The 20260-nt window shown below is 36.7% G+C and overlaps 1 protein-coding gene across 1 annotated transcript; it reads left to right on the top strand.

Annotated features, from left to right (window-relative positions):
* Nucleotides 1–148: 148 nt before the first annotated feature.
* AFM (afamin) lies at nucleotides 149–19862 on the top strand (the record flags this gene model as incomplete). The annotated part of the gene is made up of 14 exons (XM_079700569.1): nucleotides 149–233; nucleotides 2381–2429; nucleotides 2729–2861; nucleotides 4716–4927; nucleotides 5716–5848; nucleotides 6450–6547; nucleotides 7332–7461; nucleotides 9775–9989; nucleotides 13059–13191; nucleotides 15318–15415; nucleotides 16350–16482; nucleotides 17224–17447; nucleotides 18263–18395; nucleotides 19827–19862. 14 exons carry the CDS (start codon nucleotides 149–151, stop codon nucleotides 19860–19862), a joined length of 1812 nt encoding a protein of 603 aa, XP_079556695.1.
* Nucleotides 19863–20260: the final 398 nt, after the last annotated feature.

The raw sequence follows: 20260 nt of genomic DNA, 5'->3' as shown, positions 1-20260 counted from the left end.
GCAGAGTGATCAAATAAAAATCAAATATGAGGTATATGAGAAATAGGTTAAACAAGTTACTTTTTTACTAATAGTGTCAAAGAATAATATAAAAACTTGATTTTCCTCAGTCACGTTAGTTTCTTTTGTGAATGTGATTTCTTAAAAAATGAAACAGTTAAAACTTACAGGTTTTCTTTTCTTTTTCTTTTTGACTGAATCCTTAACCCTGCCCACAAAGCCTCAAGATGTAGGTAAGAAATTTACTTGTATATCACCTAAGGAATGACTAAGTTGGGATAATTTCTATTTTTTAACTTTGTTTTCTTTCAATTGAATTTTTCGCTTGCTTTTTTCTCCCTCTCCCTAGTTTACATATACTGATCAGATATCGTGAACTAACCTTTCCAGATATTGTATTTTGGTGATCATATTACACTATCTATAGACAGAGACAGTTATCACACCCAGCAAATGGTCACTGGCCTTATGGTAGTATAGGAAATGTTGCTGAGAGATATAATTTGGATTTGAAAATATTAGTATTTCTTGCAGATGTGTATAGTGTATGGTAACAGTGGAACATTAGATGTGAGTTAAGATTTTTCTGGAACCTTTGGTTGTTCAATGTATATCCCAACTAGGTGGTAAACACCATAAAAGTATGCAGGACCTTGCTTCTTCCAGCTGTACAGTTTGTAAATCTCCCCAAGCCTGTACATTCCCCATGCCTGGCTGATGCAGTGTCAGCCTGGAGAAAAAGGTGACTTTTATATTTCTTCTGCTCAAAGGTGGAACATTTTGAATTTCATCTGTTCAGAGGTGTCTTTTTGTAATCCCTCTTGTCTGAAAGGAGCATACTTTTGTACCTTGCACCAAGGTGCTGTAAGTGTTGCCATGGCCCTGGAGATGTGGATTGTGTCTTAATTTGGTACCCCCTACAGTGTCTGCTAGTGAGCCCAGTCACCGGGCTTGAAGAAGGGTAGTCATTCCTGAGTTTTCCTTATCCTTTGCCCCTGTAACAACTTATTAAAAAATCCTGTTGATTTTTATCTCCAATATCTTTTGCATTCATGTTTTCCTTTGCACTTCCACTACTCCTACCAAAATTCATGTCCTGCTGATTTCTCAATAGGATAATTGTAAAAGTCTCCTAATGGGCTTCTTGCCTTTTTCCACCTCATCCATTCATTCTTCCATCCATCTATTTGACAAATAGTCCTTGTCACTTTCTATTTGTCAGGCACTGTGGGAGATCCCAGCGTATCAGACATACCACTACCTGCCTGGTAGTTCTTAGTATATAGAAATGATGATATTACTATTCTATATAAACATTTTCAGTGGCTCTTCATGGCTTCCAGTTGGAGCCCAAACTCCTCAGCTTTATATGAAAGATCTACATAATCTGGACTCAGTTTCTTTCTATCTTAGGTTCCATTATTCTTCTTTATGACCCACTTTTTCATCAGAGTGGATTAATTGACTTTCCCCAAAGACATCCCAGGATTTCTTACCTTTGTGCTTTTACTCACATCATTCTCTCCACATAGAAATATGAGTTTCCTTATTTCTCAGCTAGCTGAAATCTTGTACCTTTTTTTTCAGACTCAACTCATATGCACCTCCTCCTATATTCCTTTTCTGGTTCCTCACCCAGAGATCATAAAACATTCCTGTCATATACTTACCCACATTACTTTAGAATGTCATATAGATTCTACATTGTATTATAGTCATGTTCATGAGTCACCTGCACTATGAAAGTATTTAAGAACCCAAGGTCCAGGGGGAGATTTAGTCATCATTGATTGCCTCATAGTATCCAGCACAATACTTTGCAAAAGTAAGGACTCCATGAAAATAGTCTATGTGAACAAATATAAATGTGCTCTGAGAAGTATATGCTCACTGGGAGGGAATCAGTGATTTTAGACTAGTTCAGAGATCACTTAAATACCTGTGTCTGACTAGCACTACAATCTGTACTACTACCAGCAAGCTCTGGTATCTCTTGTTGGGCAGAGTTGTAGCATTATATCACTTAACAATGAACCCACATACTACTTTTCTAGTCATACATGACACTTAGTGGGGAAATGGTGCTTGTATTTGACATTTGTGGCTGGGGAGCCATCAATAGTAAATCTAAAGTCTGGTCAGTGTGAGATTAATTCAAGTCAATTCAACTTAATGAATATTTTTTGAGCACGTAATCAACTGTGATTAAGATCTAATATTTGGTTCATATGATGTCTCTTCTTCATGTTAAATATGCCAAAATTATTTTCTACCATCAGTTATCTATTTTATACTTTATAAATTTATCACATATAGTTATTTACTGGGAAAATGTTAAAATACCAGGATATATAATAACCTAAATATCTTTGCTTTTCAGATGATGTCAATATCACCCAGAAATTTATAGAGGATAATATTGGATATATGTGAGTTTCTCTAAACTCATTTTGATGATGATGGTGTTTACTATAAGCTTATCTGGTAATATTAATGCTTCTCAAAAGTAATGTAAATAAATATAAACCATATCAAAAAATAAATACAGTTTTAATCATAAAATTCAGATGAGGCAATTTTATTGTCAAGAAGTTGTAAAACTTATAGCCTTCACACTTTGATAATTTCCTGAGGTTAGTCTGCAAGTGGGTGTTCCTATGAGTTTTTGGTTGGACATAAATCGAAATTCTGCAGGTCATCATTGTGTACTCTGTGTGGACTGTTGCAGCACCACCATTGCATTTGCTCAATATATTCAGGAGGCATCCTTTGAAGAAGTAGAAATGTTGGTAAAAGCCATGACAGAATACAGAGATAAATGCTTGGCTGACATGACACTCCCAGAGTGTTCAAAATTAGCTGTAAGTAAATTGTTTGCATTTCCTAAACAAACAAGCTTATTTGTCAACACTGAGAGAATTTTTGCCTTGGAAATATAAAAAGAGAGATGCTTTATGGCCCTCATTTTTATTTTTTAATTAAAAAAACTTTTTAAAAAAAGCAACAGAAATTTATTCTCTTACAATTCTGGAGGCCAGATGCCTAAAATCAAGGTGTTGTAGGGTGCGCTCCCTGCAGAGGCTCTAGGGAAGAATCTGTTGAATGCTTTTCTCTTAACTTCTTGTGATAACCAGCAATCCTCGGCATTCTTTGACTTATAATTACCTCGCTCCAATCTCTGCCTCTGTCATCACATGGCCATCTTCTCTCCGAGTCTCTTCTCCTCACCTTATAAGGACAGCAGTCACATTGGATAAGACCCTCTCAATAACTTGGTTCCATCTGCTGAGACCCTATTTCCAAATAAGGTCCCATACACAGGTATGGGGATTAGGAATTGAACATAACTTTTTGGGGGACATTTTTCAACCCACAACAATGAGTATCTGGCTAGTCTCATTACAAAATTCCAATAACGAATTCTTCCTCCGCCTGAATGAATTTGGACCTTGAAGCCAACTTGGGAATAAGGAAGAGTTAGTTCCATGTACCAACATAGTGGCCAAAAGCTTATGTCTCCAGAAGGACACTAAAAAAGCTGAAATGTACAGGGGCCTGAGGAGTGCTATTTTCTGCCATCTCTACTAAACCGCCACTCAAATGTGGTTTTGGGGCAGAATGAGAGTCTCTGTTCAAAATATGTATTTTAATTTTATCTATAACCCAGAGAAACAATTAATATAGGAACTGCTCATAGCAGAAATCATGGTGAGGGAGGTGAGTGCAGATCTTAGATTTCTAAAAGCATCATCTCTTGGTGTCAGGAAGGAGAAATCTGGGCCCCTCATTTTTTTTTTTAATTTTAATTTTAAAAATTAATTAATTAATTAATTATTTTGGCTGTGTTGGGTCTTCGTTGCTGCCCGTGGCCTTTCTCTAGTTGCTGCGAGTGGGGGCTACTCTTCATTGCAGTGCTCAGGCTTCTCATTGCGGTGGCTTCTCTTGTTGCAGAGCATGGGCTCTAGGCACGTGGGCTTCAGTAGTTGTGGCACACGGATTTAGTTGCTCCGTGGCACGTGGGATCTTCCCAGACCAGGGATGGAACCTGTGTCCCCTGCATTGACAGGCAGATTCTTAACCACTGTGCCACCAGGGAAGTCCCTGGGCCCCTCATTTTTATTTTGCCTGACTTTAGTATTTAGGGTAAGGCACTTTCCTAGGAGATGCAATTCTGTGTAATGATGCACAGGAGGACTTGGTTATGAGCTTGCAGTCCATGCCGTAAGCATACAGGCAGGAAGACAGGCAATAGCCTGGCAAAGTGCATGGAAGTAGAGGTACATTCCTTACCTACCTCTCTCAATATGTACTCTGCTGTCACATCCCCTTTTCTTGGCCTCCTCCCAATAGAGTCACCATCTGCATCTCTAGAAAACCATTACTAAATATTACCACTAAATACTTCACCAACACATTACACTCTGACCATGTCACCTTGGAAGAGAAGGAAAAAAGCCATTATGTAAGAGAAATGTAGGCAGTAGAGAAATAGGAAGAGGTTGAAGGGCCTCAGGATAGGATAGAGAAAACTTCCCAAAGTGTGGGATGGTTGTCAAGGGTGTGGGTAAAGATGCTCTGCTGGTAATATTGGGAAAATTTGGGAATCTCTTTCGCAAAGGGTGACACTCACCACTCATTGTCTCCATTGTGTCATCTCAGATGGTTGAAAAATGTCACAATGAATAAAAAATGTCTTTTACTTTTCTGTTGTCCAGAATGATGTTTTATTGGAAAATATATGTACTATGGAGGGACTGCCACAAAAGCATAATTTTTCACACTGCTGCCATAAGGCTGACTTTGAAAGAAAACATTGTTTTCTCCATAATAAGAAAGCTGATGTAGGATTTTTGCCTCCTCTCCCTACTCTGGATCCTGAAGAGAAATGCCAGACTTATAAAAATAACAGAGAATCTTTTCTAAACAAGTAAGTTTAATTTTAGTAGAAAAATGATTTAATTGAAGAATTATTCTTAGGCTAAATCCAATATCTCTTCCAACGGAACATAGCTGGGTTTCTTGATCATTTAGTTCATTCAACATGCATTTGTGTGTCATTGCTGAGGAGATGAACAAGATATGAAACCTGATTTCAAGATCCTTTCATTGTGATGTGTATTTTCTAATGGGATGAGCCCCAGAACTGAAGGGTGTGCATGGCACCAAAGTTCTACTGGAGGAAATAATATAGTCTTTCAATGGAGAGTTATAGCTTTTACTAAGGGTAAACATTACATCAATGGATGTTTAGCAAAAATCTGTTTTCAGTAGTGTAGTAGTTGTAGAAGCAGAGACTTTTTCTGGAAAGCTTAAACCACAAAGCTTGTTTGAACATAATTGATTATGATCTCCGAATCTTGGATGGAGTGTGTATAGGTAGCTGTTCTTTGAACCTGAAAAGGAGAGATGTTGACCATCTGGCATGATAGGGGAAGAAAAAGAATAGCCAGAGCCCTGTGTTCATGATTAGAATGGAAATCATCATTCTTCTTTGGGAGTTGGCAACTTCAGTGATAGAACTTTTATTGGAGACTTGATAACGCTGCCTTCCATTGAAGATTTCAGTAATGGGAAATCCTTCTTCCTCTCACCTTTACTTTCACAACTTGTTCTTCTTGTCCTTTTAAATCTTCTCTTTTCCTTCCCCTGTCTACCATTCCTTCATTACCTTCCTGGTTTTTCCTTTCCCTCCTTCCTTCCTTTTTTCTTTTATAGTTATATCTACGAAGTTTCCAGGAGGAACCCCTTTGTTTTTGCCCCTACACTTCTTACTGCTGCCGCTCGTTTTGAGGAGATGACTAAAACATGTTGTGAAGAACAAGAAAAAGCTAACTGCTTTCGAACAAAGGTGGGTATTGCATTTGTTTTCTTAAAAGGACAAGGATTCATCCCAAACTGTAGATCTTTACTTAAAATTAAATTATAGCAAAAGAGTTGTTTACAATTTAGAAACCATTCTCCTGCCACTTTCACTGGTTTTTCAACCCATTGGCCACCTGCTACTGATCTAAATTTCTTATTACTTGAGACCCTTGAAAGACAGTTGCCCACTTCTACAGTCTCTCTTCTGGCTTTGTCTTTCTTGTGAATTGGAAGGAAATGCTAGTGAGTAAATAACCAGGGTAAAAATGACATTTTATCTTCTATCTTGGACAAGTCCTCTTTTGACTACCCATAAAACTGAATCACCCTGGTAGAGATGGACAAGCTCACAGCACTCTTCACCACTCATCTTCCCATCAAGTATAATTCAGTCATTGGGAAGACTGGCCCTACCTTTATAATAAGCCACAAATTTATATTTTGATATGTACATTTCCTGAGATAAAAACCCCATAATTTTCTGTTTCTGAGCAAAGTTTGGAATTGTTTGGTTGACATGTGGTTAAGAAATAAGAGAATAGTGGGATTTTGCTCTTGCTTCAACAGAATTTCTCTTTATCCTTCAGGCAGAAACTTTCATACAATATTTAAAAGCATTATCTTCTTATCAAAAAAATGTCTGTGGGGCACTTATGAAATTTGGACCGCAAATCTTAAAATCTATGTGAGTTTTATAATGAGTATTTTGTTTCTACTTGTATTTTCCTGTCTAAGTCCCATTTTTCTTAAATCATTGATGAATTTTTATTTATACTCTTCCTAGTTCCTCAAGGGTTTTGAGGTGGGCCTCAGTCTGGGTGGATTACTCAGACCAGGACATTAGGTCCGGATGAGAGAAGACCTGCAAGGTGGGGAGACCCCAGAGAGAAAAAGGACTACTTCTGAGTTAGCTTTTGGTTAGTTGGGAATCTGAGTCGGTCTAGGAGTTCTGAACCTGAGTTTTAAAACCTTCACGTGCTTTAGACATGACTTATCCATCCATCTTTGACTTTAATGACTAGGAGACTACCCTCTAGGGATAAATTTTATTTTACATGCTTACCGTAACCAACTAGCAATGATGCTAGTGCAATGTTTTGTGAAAAATTCTGAGATTTCAAATAGATCAGCAGGAAAGGATTCTGTGACGAATACCTTATGCCAGCCATGGGCTCACAACAAGAAATGGTGGTCCTTAAAAGAAGTGTTTTTCTATAACAATTATGGAAGAGGGCACATCTCTCAGGCCCCTTTTTTCCCAGTCCTGATCTAGGACTCAAAATATCAACCTAGGATTTTCAAAATGATCATGTGGGCCATGCAATGTATAAACATTGGTAAAACCATCAGTGAAAAAAGCAAGGGTACCACATGCTTACTGCAGCTATTTGTACTGTATTAGCAAAGAGCTCTCTCTTGCTTTACTTGCTGTTCAAGTTGTTTTAGTGGTTTATCAATTCTATTTCCAGAAACATTGCTGTACTTAGTCAAAAATTCCCCAAGATTGAATTTAAGGAACTTATCTCCCTCCTAGAAGATGTTTCTTCCAAATATGATGGATGCTGTGAAGGGGATGTTGTGCAGTGCATCCATGGCAGGGTAAATATTCTATAAAACCAAGTAAAAATGGTGATTTTGGGGGGTGGCTCTTTTTTATTTTGAAGTTGCCTTAATGTGTGGCTACTCACCACAATAAAATCAGAATGTTGATAAATTGGTTGGGATTAACAGATAACACTACTATATATAGACTAGATAAACAACAAGGACCTCCTGTATAGCACAGGGAACTATATTCAATATCTTGTAATAGCCTGTAATGGAAAAGAATCTGAAAAAAGAATATATATATATTCTTTTATATACATATATATTCAGTTATATATATAACTGAATCACTTTGCTGTACACCTGAAACTAATACAACATTGTAAATCACCTATACTTCAACAAAAAATAAATTGTTAAATAATAACATAAAATAAAACATAAAATGTTAACAAATAAGACCAAAAAATCTTTGGAGCTTTTTATACATGGGATTGTTTTTAGATTACTCAGCAGATTCTATTTTATATGGCTAAATGCACATGACATAAACTCCAGGAATTTAGAATTTGTGGACATTAATTTAGGCCAGACTAAAGTTTTCTTTAATATTGCAAATACTCTTTAGCTATATTAGAAATTAACAATAAAGCTCAGAAAATGATTCATCTTTATGTTTTTAAGAGCTGCTTTCTCTGAGTTTCTTCAGGCTATTTAGGAACAGTCTTTCCAGATTAGTAAATATGTTAATTTAAAATAACTCTTACTCTAGTCTTTAAAGTGATTCTCTAATGACATATACTGGTAAATATATTGTTGACCTAGTCGAAGTTGTTCATGCATACGAAGGAAACACAATTTCATTAAAAATATTCCAACTTCTTAGTTGAAATTAGGCTTTTCTTAGTGACTGTTAATTAGTCTTACTGTTTTAAATTCACAAGGAAACATCATGTTAGACAACTTGAATTTTAGAATATGAAGATATGTACATTTTATTTCAAGTAGTGGACAGTAGATATCACCAAGAATTATTTTGTCCTTAACTGTATTTCAATGAAAAGCAATCTCACTTGCTATTTACTTTTGTTTGTTTGTTTATGGAGATGTTAGTTTTATAATATTAAATTTAATGTACTGAAAGGATATAATTGAAGATTTTCCCCTGAAGTTTGGAGCTGAGACTAAGGGATCATATTATATTCTTAATATCCTTTTCTTTGATGGTTTTATGTAGAAATAAGAGGAATAGAATTGTAATTTATTCAAAATAGAAATTAATTCTCAGACAATAAGAGATGCGTTGTCTAGAACAATGATAGCCTTAGGGGAAATGTATATATGTTTGCAAAGACGGGCTCCCTTGTTCTAGGCGGTCTGCTGGAAACATAGTGCCAGCCTCCTTTCCATTTCTCACCTCAGCCTAGAGCTTCATCTCATTCTTTATCCTCAGTGTTCCCCGGAAGAAGATTCCAGGCCGGGGAACAGCTTGAGCAAAGTCAGAGTCTGGAATAGCCTGGTGCTTTGACAGAACTCAATGTAGTTCATGGGACTCTAGGACAGAGAGTAGGAGGAATGTACAGTCTAATTCTGGAGCGTCTGGAGAGAGGACTAGAGGACTAGCTTTTAAAAAATTATCCAACTAATGTGTAACCAAGATAACTTCACCTTCTCCCTTATTCCCATAACTTTATATGGAGGTCAGAATTGGGTAAGGAGAGTAGGGAGAGGGGAGAGAGTAGGGTTTACTATTTTGTACATTATTTGATAATTTGAACAGCTTCAAATTAATAATGTCTATAGGAAAATGACAACAATGAGCAGAATATCTCCTTATGTTTGTGAAGCCTTCATCTGGTAGTTGCTGTAGTGGTTCATTTGTTTACCATTCTTTCATTCACTTATCAAATATTTCTTGAGTTTCTACTATATACCTGGCGATGTGGTTTCAGGCCATAAGAGAAGAAATCTAGGATTATAGATATTACAGTAACATGTCTTTGGTGGCCCTCATTAAAGTACAGATGAACTCTCATGGGAAAGAAACAGCATTTAGAATTTAAAATGCCGATACACCAGTGGAGTAGGGGTAAAGTATTTAAAAGATTAATACTTAACAATGAATGTAAACTTATGAGTCTATTTTTCATAATTATATCACCTAAAATCCTGAGAAATAAAGCTTGCCTTAATATGAAATTTCATTGTATTAAATCAATACAAAATTTAATTATCTATCAAATTGGCTGATGAAACAAGTCCAGATGTTATGCACATGGTTGATTTTGCATTGATTTTTGAAGGAAAATCCAGCCCTGAAGATATTGTGAAAATAAAGTCATTTCCCATTCTTATTTGATACAGAGCAAGGTTATGAGCCATATTTGTTCAAAACAAGATTCCATCTCCAGCAAAATCAAAGAGTGCTGTGAAAAGAAAATACCAGAGCGCGGCGAGTGCATAATTTACTCAAATAAAGATGATAGACCAAACAACTTACCCCTAAGAGAAGCAAAGTTTACTGAAAGCGAAAATGTGTGTGAGGAACGAGATGCTGACCAAGAGAACTTCATGGCCGAGTAACATAACTCTATATTGACATTTATCAGGAAAACAGAAACTTTGGATTTGACCTATTTTAGCTAACTTGGGTGGAAGGAATAGGGATCATTTAAATCACATAAGTATTGGGTCTCACCTAATTTTAAGAGTCATGGCTATCGATTATAGTCTTTTTACATGATTTTAAGAAAATGCAACTGTGTTATGATGTGATGGCTAACATTTATTGAGTACTTGATATGTGCCAGACAATGGGCTAAGTACTTTATATGGATTATTTATTTTAATTCTCATACAGTCATGTAAAATAAGTGTGATTTCTCCCAATTTTCAGATGAGCAAACTGAGGTACAGAGAAGTGAAGTAACTTGTTCAAGTTTCACAGCTAAAATATGGCAGAGTAGGGATTAGATCCCAGGAATTCTGGCCTGAGAAGTTGCAGGCTTACCTTCCATGCTCTGCCCTACCCTGCCATCCCTCCCCCTACAGAGCTGCCCAGCTGTTCAGGGGAAGACTAGTTGACTTGGAGCCAAAAGGACTAGATGTGAGTCCTGGTTGAGCCAGTGGGACAAAAGTTAACCTCTCTGTATTTTAGGTAGTCATATATAAAATTCATATAAGAATATTTGTTCACTCCAAATATTTTGGTAATAAAATATAATCCAGGGACTTTACTAGGTTAGACAGGGTTCTTATCCCCAGTAAGCTTTCATCAATAAGAAGTGTGATGTGAGAAGAGATAGCCTCATAAATAAATGAGTGCAAGAAATGCTCTTTAATTTCTGATAGCACTAGATGATAGGTAATGTGGAGACAGGGGAGGAAGTCCCTGGGGACCCTGGAAAGTCTTGATGGGAAGGAGGTACTGGAAGAAATTTTAGTAATCTGGACAGAAGGAGTAGAGCACGGATAGAAGTGTAAAACTTCTTGGTGTATATGTGGTTGTGAATAGGGTTTCTGCAGTGAGAAAGGAGGGTAGTGAGAGGTAGATGGGTCAGATCATACAGGCATGCTAAGTAACGAGATGCCACTGAAGGGTTTTCACTGAAGAATAAGGAAGGACAAAATCACTTTTGTTTTTTAGAAACTTCATCTGGAATGAATCCCAGTTTGGGGCTTAGGTGGTTGGTAAGTAGTTTTCAGACTCAATGAGATGGGAAGTATGGGGGACTGTTTTGTGGGAAAGAGAATATGTTTGAATCTGACCACCTTGACTTTGAGGTGCCTGTGAGGTAATTAATTGGGAATGTCATGAGATAATTTAATATATGAACCTGGAATTCTGGAAGGAGGTCTGGATTGAAGATACAAGTTATTGAATACTTACCAAATTTTCAGTGCTTCTTATCTATTAACCAATTTAATTTTCAGAATGACCTTCTGAGGTTAGAACACTTTTATTATCCTCATTTTACAGGCCAGGAAACAGGCACAGAGGTTAAGTAACTTGCTACAAAATCATACAACTGATATGTGGTGGAGCCAGGATTCAAATGTAACCAGTGTGGCTTCAAACTCCTGCTCTTATAACCACTGTGCTCTATTGCTTCTCATGAGTCATGGATGCTAAGTCAAATTAATCTAAATGATAGATGCAATGCGTTTCACTTGTACCTGACATATGCTTGCTAAATGGAAGCAATTTTCATCCTCGTCCTCATCATCTCCATCAACATCACTATGACAACTAAAATAAGGTTTGAAGCCTGGGGAGAAATGATACAGCAGCAATGAACATGCTGAGCCAGAAATGTTTCAGGTGCAGTTTTTCTGGATGCAAACATTTGATGCAAGACCTCAGTGGATCTGTCAGGCTAGGGTCGGCTCCCAGAGGTTTTTTTTGCAATATTTTGGTGGTGTGTTTTTAGGTGTAATTTTATTCCTGGAGAAAGGTCCACGGCTTACATGAGATATTAAGGGGAACACTTGATTCTCTGAAGGTTAAACACCACTGCTTTAGGATATGGGAATGTATCCCACAAATGGGATTGAGAAGGCAGGTGGGGAAGCAGGAGAGATGATGTCAGAAAAAACAAGATTAAGCAAGAGGAAAAGGTTGCGAAACAAAAAGAGATTAAAAAAACGTCCCTTGGACTTGGAGAACCCTTGTGAGGTATTGTTCTCTCAAAACATAGATCATTTTTACTTAATTTGAATGAATAGAGAAGGTATTTTTATGAAGAATATGGTAAACAGCACAGTCGAGGTAGTTGAAGAAAACACCTCTCTTTTGAGCAGAGAGTCAGCTTGGTTTAAACAAGAATGAAGTAGGCATCCTATGGGACCTAGGTTCAAATTTTATACTTCCATTAACAGCGAGGTGCTTAACTGGTCTGAGACTTAGTTTCCTCAGCTATAAAATAGTACTTATCTTGAGGGTTAAGTGAAGTTAAATGAGAAAGTGTTTTATAAAGGGTAGGAAGCCTATCTTGGTCTCCTATGCACAAAGCTTGATCCAGTGCCTCGCACCTACTAAGGGCTTAATAAGTGTTAGCCTCTTCTCTCTCCCTTTCTTCCTTTCTCCCCAAATCACACCCACATATACTTCACCGAGGCCATGGAAACCTTCACCAATGACTTAGGGTGGCAGGAGTGATTATTCCCATATTTGACAAGTGACAGGATGAAGGAATGAGCAAAGGCTGCTCCACAATCTCTCCCCAAGTTGGCACCGGGAGTGGGGAGAAATCCATATTCCCACCACCTCAAGATGGAGGTCTGAATGGATTTTCCAACAGAATTATGCTCGATATGTATTTTCTAAAGTATTGGTGGCATGATCTACTATTTCTGATGCTTGATGGGTTAAATCATTCTAACAATGAATGCTAAATACCTTTAATCATTCTATCCCTCCAAGTAAAAGGATTGTTAGTTTAAAACATAATATGGAAGAGAACCTTTGTAAAATGATCTCCTGTTGTCAAAATGTCCTCTTAAATCATTCCCTGACCAAACCAGAGGAGGAACTTAGCATTTGAAGGAAGACTCAGTGTTAGAAGATCTCTCTAGAGTAAAAGATAGCAGGATTTGGTGTTTTGCTCTTTCTCGAAGTTCTAATATACAAAATATTTTACACATCACAGGTTTCTTTATCAATACTCAAGGAGACATCCAGAACTGTCCACACCGGAGTTATTAAGAATTGCTGGAGTGTATGAGGATCTCCTGAGAGAATGCTGCAACACGAAAAACCCTCCAGACTGTTACAGACATGCGGTAAGTTCCATCCTAGTAGGCTCAGAGAATTAAATAAACAAAATAAAACAACAAACATTTTGAAACTATCAAAGTTTCACTCTGGTTCAGAGGGTAGAAAATGTGATTGACAAATCTGAGTCTACCTTAAATTCAGTGTAAGTTGATCATGGGGAAGACCAACATCATCGGTTTGGGTTACTCATAATGTTTTGAACTACAAATCCTGTGTGTTGATGCAAAAAGTTCTTCCCGTTAAACATTTATATTTTTATTTATGTACTCTGTAGTTTCTTGGGCCAATTCAATTTTTTGTTATAGTAAAAATAATAAATGATTATTAAAGATGATTAGGAAAGTATCAAAATTTACAAAGAAAAAAAGAAAAATTTTCTGATTCTGTCACCAAGAATAGCTATAATTAACATTTTTTCATCTTTTCTAGGCATATATGATATATTTATATGTGTGTTTAAAAATAAGATTGGAATAATACTTTCTTAAGAAATTTTTGGATCTGTTTTTAGTTATTGGCATAAAAAACATTTTATGTTATTAAACAGACTTTAAAAAATGTATTTATTTTACATGATGGTATTCCATCATAATAATTGATTTAAATGCTCTCATACTGTATGTTTGACATTTTGGACATTTATTTAGCTTTTTAAAAATGTTATTTATAAGTGACCCTAAGTATCTCATTCCATTCATCTTTATTAATATTTATGGTTATTTTTTTAGACAGATTATCAGAAGGAAAATTATTAGGTCAAATTATATAGACTTTAAAATAAAAAATATTTGATACAAATGGCCAGGTTACTATCTAGAAAGTTATTACCAGCATACAATCCTATAACAGTGCTTGGAAGTGCTCATTTTACTTCCACCTTCACCAACATTGCACATAGAAATTAACTTTGCTAAATAGCGAGCATGTTTTAAAAATTTAATTAATTTTTTAATGAAGTTAAATTTTTCCCATATGATTTTAGCTACTGTAGTTATAAATTTCCTGTGAACAATTTGTTCACGTCTTTTACCCATTTTCCTGTTGAAATTAGCATTTTTAAATATCAGTTCATAATGCACTTTTTGTGTGTTATAGAAATTAATTATTTGTCACTTTTGATTTGTTTCTCATTCATTTGATAAGTGTTGCTTTTGGCTTTACTTAAAAAATTACCTCCACTTGCCAAAAATGCCAGTTTACACCCATTCATATTTGAGCAAGAAGTAAGAAGACTTAAGTTTTATCCAGCTCTACCGCTGTCCCAAACAAGGAGGTCTGTTCCTGATCCTTAAATGAATCATAGTGCTAGAAAATTCTCTTTATTATATGGAGACACAATTCGTCCCACAGCATTCATCCACTGGTGTGTAGTTTTCTCTCTAGTGGTCACTTAGTAGATGTCCAATTTTATGCCACGTGAGACAGAGTTTGTCAAATATTTGAAGACAGTTATTGGAGGTTTTAAGTTCCAATTCTAAGTGATGAAAAAGAAGATATAAAAAAGGTACACGTGATTAAAAATGTTCTGTAGCAATACTTACTCACTGGGTGATTCTAGGCAAGCCACTTGACTTCATAGGGCCAGATAACTTCTCTGGCCACTTCAAAGTGAGAATCAATATGATCATTGTCTGGGAATTCCCTGGCTGTCCAGTGGTTAGGACTCGGGTTTCCACTGCAGGGAACACAGGTTCGATCCCTGATCGGGGGACTAAGATCCCACATGCCGTGATGCAGCCAAAATAAATAACTAAATAAATATATATATATACATTAAAAAAAATAAACAGCTTGTCACCTCTTTCTAAAAAAAAAATATGATCATTGCCAACATCAGATTTGAATTTCACTTTGCAGACTGGAAAGCTCTATAAGGTAATTATACCTCTACAAGGTAATGATAATGAAAATTTTGAGCTTTCAAATTTAGCAAAAGCCTTATCTATAACTATAACTTAAAAAATTCAAATTCTTACATATATAAAAACTACCCTCAATTTAATGAGTAGTGTATGATAATTAGAGTTTGGAAATGCTATATAAATTAAAAAAGCAATTAGACAAGTTGACTTGAAGCTTATGATTAAATTTTAGATAAAATGTTCATAAACATGATTGTTCGTATTTTCAGGAAAAAAAATTCAATGAGACAACTGAGAAAAGCCTCAAGATAGTACAGCGAGAATGTGCACATTTTCAGATTTTGGGGAAGGATGACTTGAAATACCAGTAAGTTGTTTGCACAAGTAGGTTAACAATGGTGACCAGGATAAAATAAAGAGTGCCACAAAGTGTCAAAATCTTAGTTCAGTCTTTTAGTTATGACAAGTTCATAAACTCTGGGAAAGAATAAAAACACAAAAGTCAAGATGACACATTGAGCTGTCATATTAAGCCTTTACCAGAAATGAGGCTAGAAATGGATTTTACCCCATTTCAGGGGTATGGGGTGGGATGGAGAAAACTTCAGGTTGTTATAATTTCCCAAGGAAGAATTATTTAAGGAAATAATTCTTATTGAGTAAAAAAAATAATTCTGGATTTACTTAACACTTTAATATTCATTTTTAAGTATTCTTGTGAGCATTCATGAATAATATGAAGTTTGTTCTGAATTTTCTTAATTAATTACCATGCTAATGTATTGCGTGTTGAAACCAAACATCTTCAAGTCACAACAAAACACAATTTAAAAAATATATTTTCACTATTTCTGCAATTGGGCTGTTATCTGAGAACTCAGCCCATTAAATATCTTTGTTTCCTCCATCTCAGATTATCCTTTTCCAACATGTATCTATTAAATTTTCCCTTTGAAATATTTATTAACTGCTCAAGGGATTTCAGGCAGGATTTTACATACTAGCTAAGATATTTTCTACCAAGGAGCTCCTATACTCACAGGCGAAGAAGGATGGGCAAATCTGAGAGTTTCTGAATTATCTTGAAGTTAAAAGGAAACCGAAATACAGTGATCTAGGAGGCACGTGCAGGAAAACAGGGAGTGAAGAGACTATTCTCTACCACTTTATGAGAGAGCTGAGGTTCATGTTGCCCTTACGTTGGTTGTCCCTAGCCTGGCAGGGTTGGGACTTCAGGGGGCTAGACAAGGGAAAATGGGTACCTGCTTTTGTTCAGAACAAACAGACAAATGTTCTTTCAGCTACCTCATCAATCTCACAAAGCTAGCCCCCCAGCTCTCCACTGAAGAACTGACCTTTCTTGGCAAGGAAATGGTGACAGCTTTGAGCACCTGCTGTACACTGAGTGAAGAGTTTGCCTGCGTTGATAATTTGGTGAGCCTGGCCCATGTGCCTGACTATTCCTAAAAGAAAAAAAAAAAAAAAAGGATGTTTTTGCACTCATTGATTTATAGTGATTATCCGCCTTCCTCTCTTCATTGTTTTCAAGATTGTTAAGCAAGGAAGGTCAAGTTTTATTTTTGGCTTACTGTGTCAAAATCCTGAGAAGCAAAAGAGGAGTCTTAAATATTTGCTTGGGGTTCTCCAAATCATCTTTATTACTTCTTATTTATATTAGAAGCAATTTGTTAGAGCAAACCACTTGGAATCATAGAATTATTTCAGAATGATAGAGAAAACTTCGTAATCTTAAGTAACGGGATAAATTCTCTCTCTTGTCCCACCAGGTCAGTAAGAGAATTGCTATTTCCAGCCCAGTTCGGGTTGGCTGCACCTTTTTAGGTCTGGGTGGACAGTACGTGGGGGACATCCCAGAAGGGGACTAAATCTAAGGGCCACAGTGTCCTGATGCTATTTTCAGTTGGCTGTTTGCAGCTCTCTGCTCAAAATCACAAATTTGTATATATGTTAACAAGAATTAATCTCTAGACATTTAAATTGCTATGGCTTGCATTTTTGTTATAATGCCATTTAGGACCCCAGCCTCTACTTTTCTTTGCACGTTGTTGCATGTTACAAATGCATGGGTTTTTCTAAGTTGACAGTGATACTAGCACAAACTAACAATTCATCTAGCTGTATTTCAAAACTCCATTGCAACTTTCATTGGTATAGGTGGACTTAGTTCTTGGAGAGTTATGTGGAATAAATGAAAATCGAAGTATCAACCCTGCTGTGGACCAATGTTGTAAAACAAGCTTTGCCTTCAGAAGGTCCTGCTTTGAGGGCTTGGAAGCCGATAAGACATATGTGCCTCCATCTACCTCTCAAGGTTTATTTACCTTTCACATAGACTTGTGTCAGGCTCATAATGAGGAGCTCCAGAGAAAGAAAGACAGGTACAGACATTCTCTACTGTTCACCTTTTTCTACAGCCAGAAGACATAGCATATATTAATGAGAAAGTTTATTGTAATGGATATGTGATTTTTGGTGTTATAATCCTGTTCTTTCTGTCAAACTGTCCAGTCTTCCCAATTGTAGGTTAAAACCTAGCTAGTCTTTTCCTTTGCTAGAGCCTTGGAGTGTCCAAAAGACTGTGATTTGAAAAGGTGGGTAACAGTAGCCATAAAAAAGCTCCTAGAAGGGTCATAATGAATCAGATTTTCTTGAGAGAATGTCATAGATGTTTGCTCTGAGGATCTCTCTTAATGTTTGAAGATAAGAGAGGCCCAAAAGGAACAGGAATTTTGCTTTTGTTTTCTCAGGCAATGCTATAAATGCCAAGGAATCAGATCTTTTTTTTTTTTTTTTTTTGGATTAAGCAGTGTCTGTATCAAGTGGAGTGGAAACAGAATTCAGTTATTGAGGAAGGGGGAATAGATGTTGTTTTGGACATGAATTTTCTAGAGACATCAAACGTAGTCACAAATTCTACAATATTGTGCATGTTGAAGACTTACTACATGTTCCCATATTTTATACAATTTTGTCCATGATTATGTAACTCTCCAAAGATTGTTATAACGGAATCCATCCCATGTGTTTAACAGGAAAGTTTCAGGATATCCTTTCAAAAGTGGAATATTTTAACTTTTTACATTCACCCAAATGGAGATTCCTAAGACATATGATTCTATAACTAGCTTTTTGGAGAAGAGGGCTGCAGAAAGAAATCGTTAACTTAATTCTGTTTGACATCACTGGGTCACAGGTTTCTTGTCAACTTAGTGAAACTGAAGCCTGAACTTACAGGGGTGGAGCTGCAGTCATTGCTGGTGGATTTCACGAATGTGGTGAAGAAGTGCTGCCAGGCCCAGGGGCCTGAAGCCTGCTTCAAGGAAGAGGTACTTCCAGCTCTTTTCCCCCTGAAATCCAACTGGTATTCCTGGTCAAACAAAAGAAACCAGAACTCCCCTTAGGACCCCGCTTCCTCCCTGCAATGTCTCCCAGGCTGAGGCCCAAGAGCACAATCGCTACACAATTAAATATGCAGACGTCTCTCTGACAGGGTTTTGGCACCATCTCCTTGGTGACGACATGCTGTAAGAAAAGGTGTCAGGAAATCATAGGTTCTATGCTAGCAGTCTTGGTCATGTCACTTAATCTGAACCGTGGTTCATCTTCTTTAAATGAGGACTCACAGGCACACACACACACAACACACACACACAGAGCTTTCATTCTGGTTGAGAGCCCTCTGTTTTTCTGAGTGAGTTCTTAATCTGGGAATTATTTTTGGCACAAACTACTCGTGTTTTGAAAAACATGCTTGATTTCATTAGAGGGTATTAGTAACATTTAGCATTTATCCAGGTGAGTGTATGTATTGAGACCACATAAAAGAAGAGATGAATTCCCTGGCAGTTTGTAAAAGGCTGGGGTGTCTGTTTCCAAGATCACCAGAAGAAATTGTTCATTGTCTCCTGTACAACACTGGAGTGGTTTAACTTTTCTTTACAAAACTTTACAATATGCTTCTCTAAATTCAAATAATAATGTCTTAAATTCTTCTTTCCATTTTTTTTATTGGGGTAGAGCTGCTGCACAATATGATATGTTACAGGTCTGTAATAGAGTAAGTCACAATTTTTAAAGGTTATGCTCCATTTATAGTTATTATAGAATACTGATGATATTCCCCATGTTGTATAATATATCCTTATAGATTATTTTATACTTAATAGTTTGTACTTCTTAATCCCCTACTCCTATATTGCCCCTCCGCCCTTCCCTCTCCCCACAGGTAACCACTAGTTTGTTCTCTATATCTGCGAGTCTGCTTCTTTTTTGTTATATTCACGTTTGTTGTTTTTTTAGATTTCACATATGCGTATATCATACAGTATTTGTCTTTGTCTGACTTATTTCACTAAGCATAATGCCTTCCAAGTCCATTCTTATTGTTGCAAATGGCAAAATTTCATTCTTTTTTTTAACCTCTGAGTAGTATTTTATTGTATATACAGGCCACATCTTCTTTATCCATTCATCTGTTGATGGACACTTAGGTTGCTTCCATATCTTGGCAATTGTAAATAATGCTGATATGAATGAACATTGGGGTGCATGTATCTTTTCAAATTAGTGGGTTTTTTTTTTTGGACACATATCCAGGAATAGCATCACTGGGTTGTATGGTAGTTCTATTTTCAGTTTTTGGAAACCCTCATACACTGTTGGCGGGAATGTAAATTGGTGCAGCCACAGTGGAAAACAGTATGGAGGTTTCTCAAAAGTCTTCCTATGTGTTTTTATTTCTTTTTTTTCTCTCTCAGGGTCCAAAATTGTCAGCCAAAAGTCAGGTTGCTTGAAAAACATCAAGTAAAATTCACCAAAGGTAATAACTTATATCTCAATCAAAGGCTAAATGTATTGGTAACTTATTTGGTCGTTTTGGCTTTTCCCTTCTCATGCTTCAATATCAATTTCTGGCTCATCCCCCATGCCTTACACCTAACAGACCCCAGTACTGGTCCTGTAATGTTTCTCTGGGTATCATTCACTCCTTATGGGATGGCACAGCTGCATTTGTGCTAGCACACTCTTACTGTCCCAGCAGTTTTCTTAATACCTAAAGGTATCCACTCTTCTACACTTCTGCTACTACAGTCAGACGTCTGGACCAGGAAGGAAAGGCAACCGAATCTATGAATGTTGACAGGGAGAACAGGGGGTTGGGATGGGCAGACAGGCCTCAGTAAAGCTGTTC

Source organism: Hyperoodon ampullatus (genome assembly GCF_949752795.1).
Source record: "Hyperoodon ampullatus genome assembly, chromosome: 1".
In the NCBI taxonomy this organism is placed as follows: domain Eukaryota; kingdom Metazoa; phylum Chordata; class Mammalia; order Artiodactyla; family Ziphiidae; genus Hyperoodon; species Hyperoodon ampullatus.
Note: the sequence above shows the minus strand (reverse complement) of the source record. Positions and strands in the feature narration are given on the sequence as shown.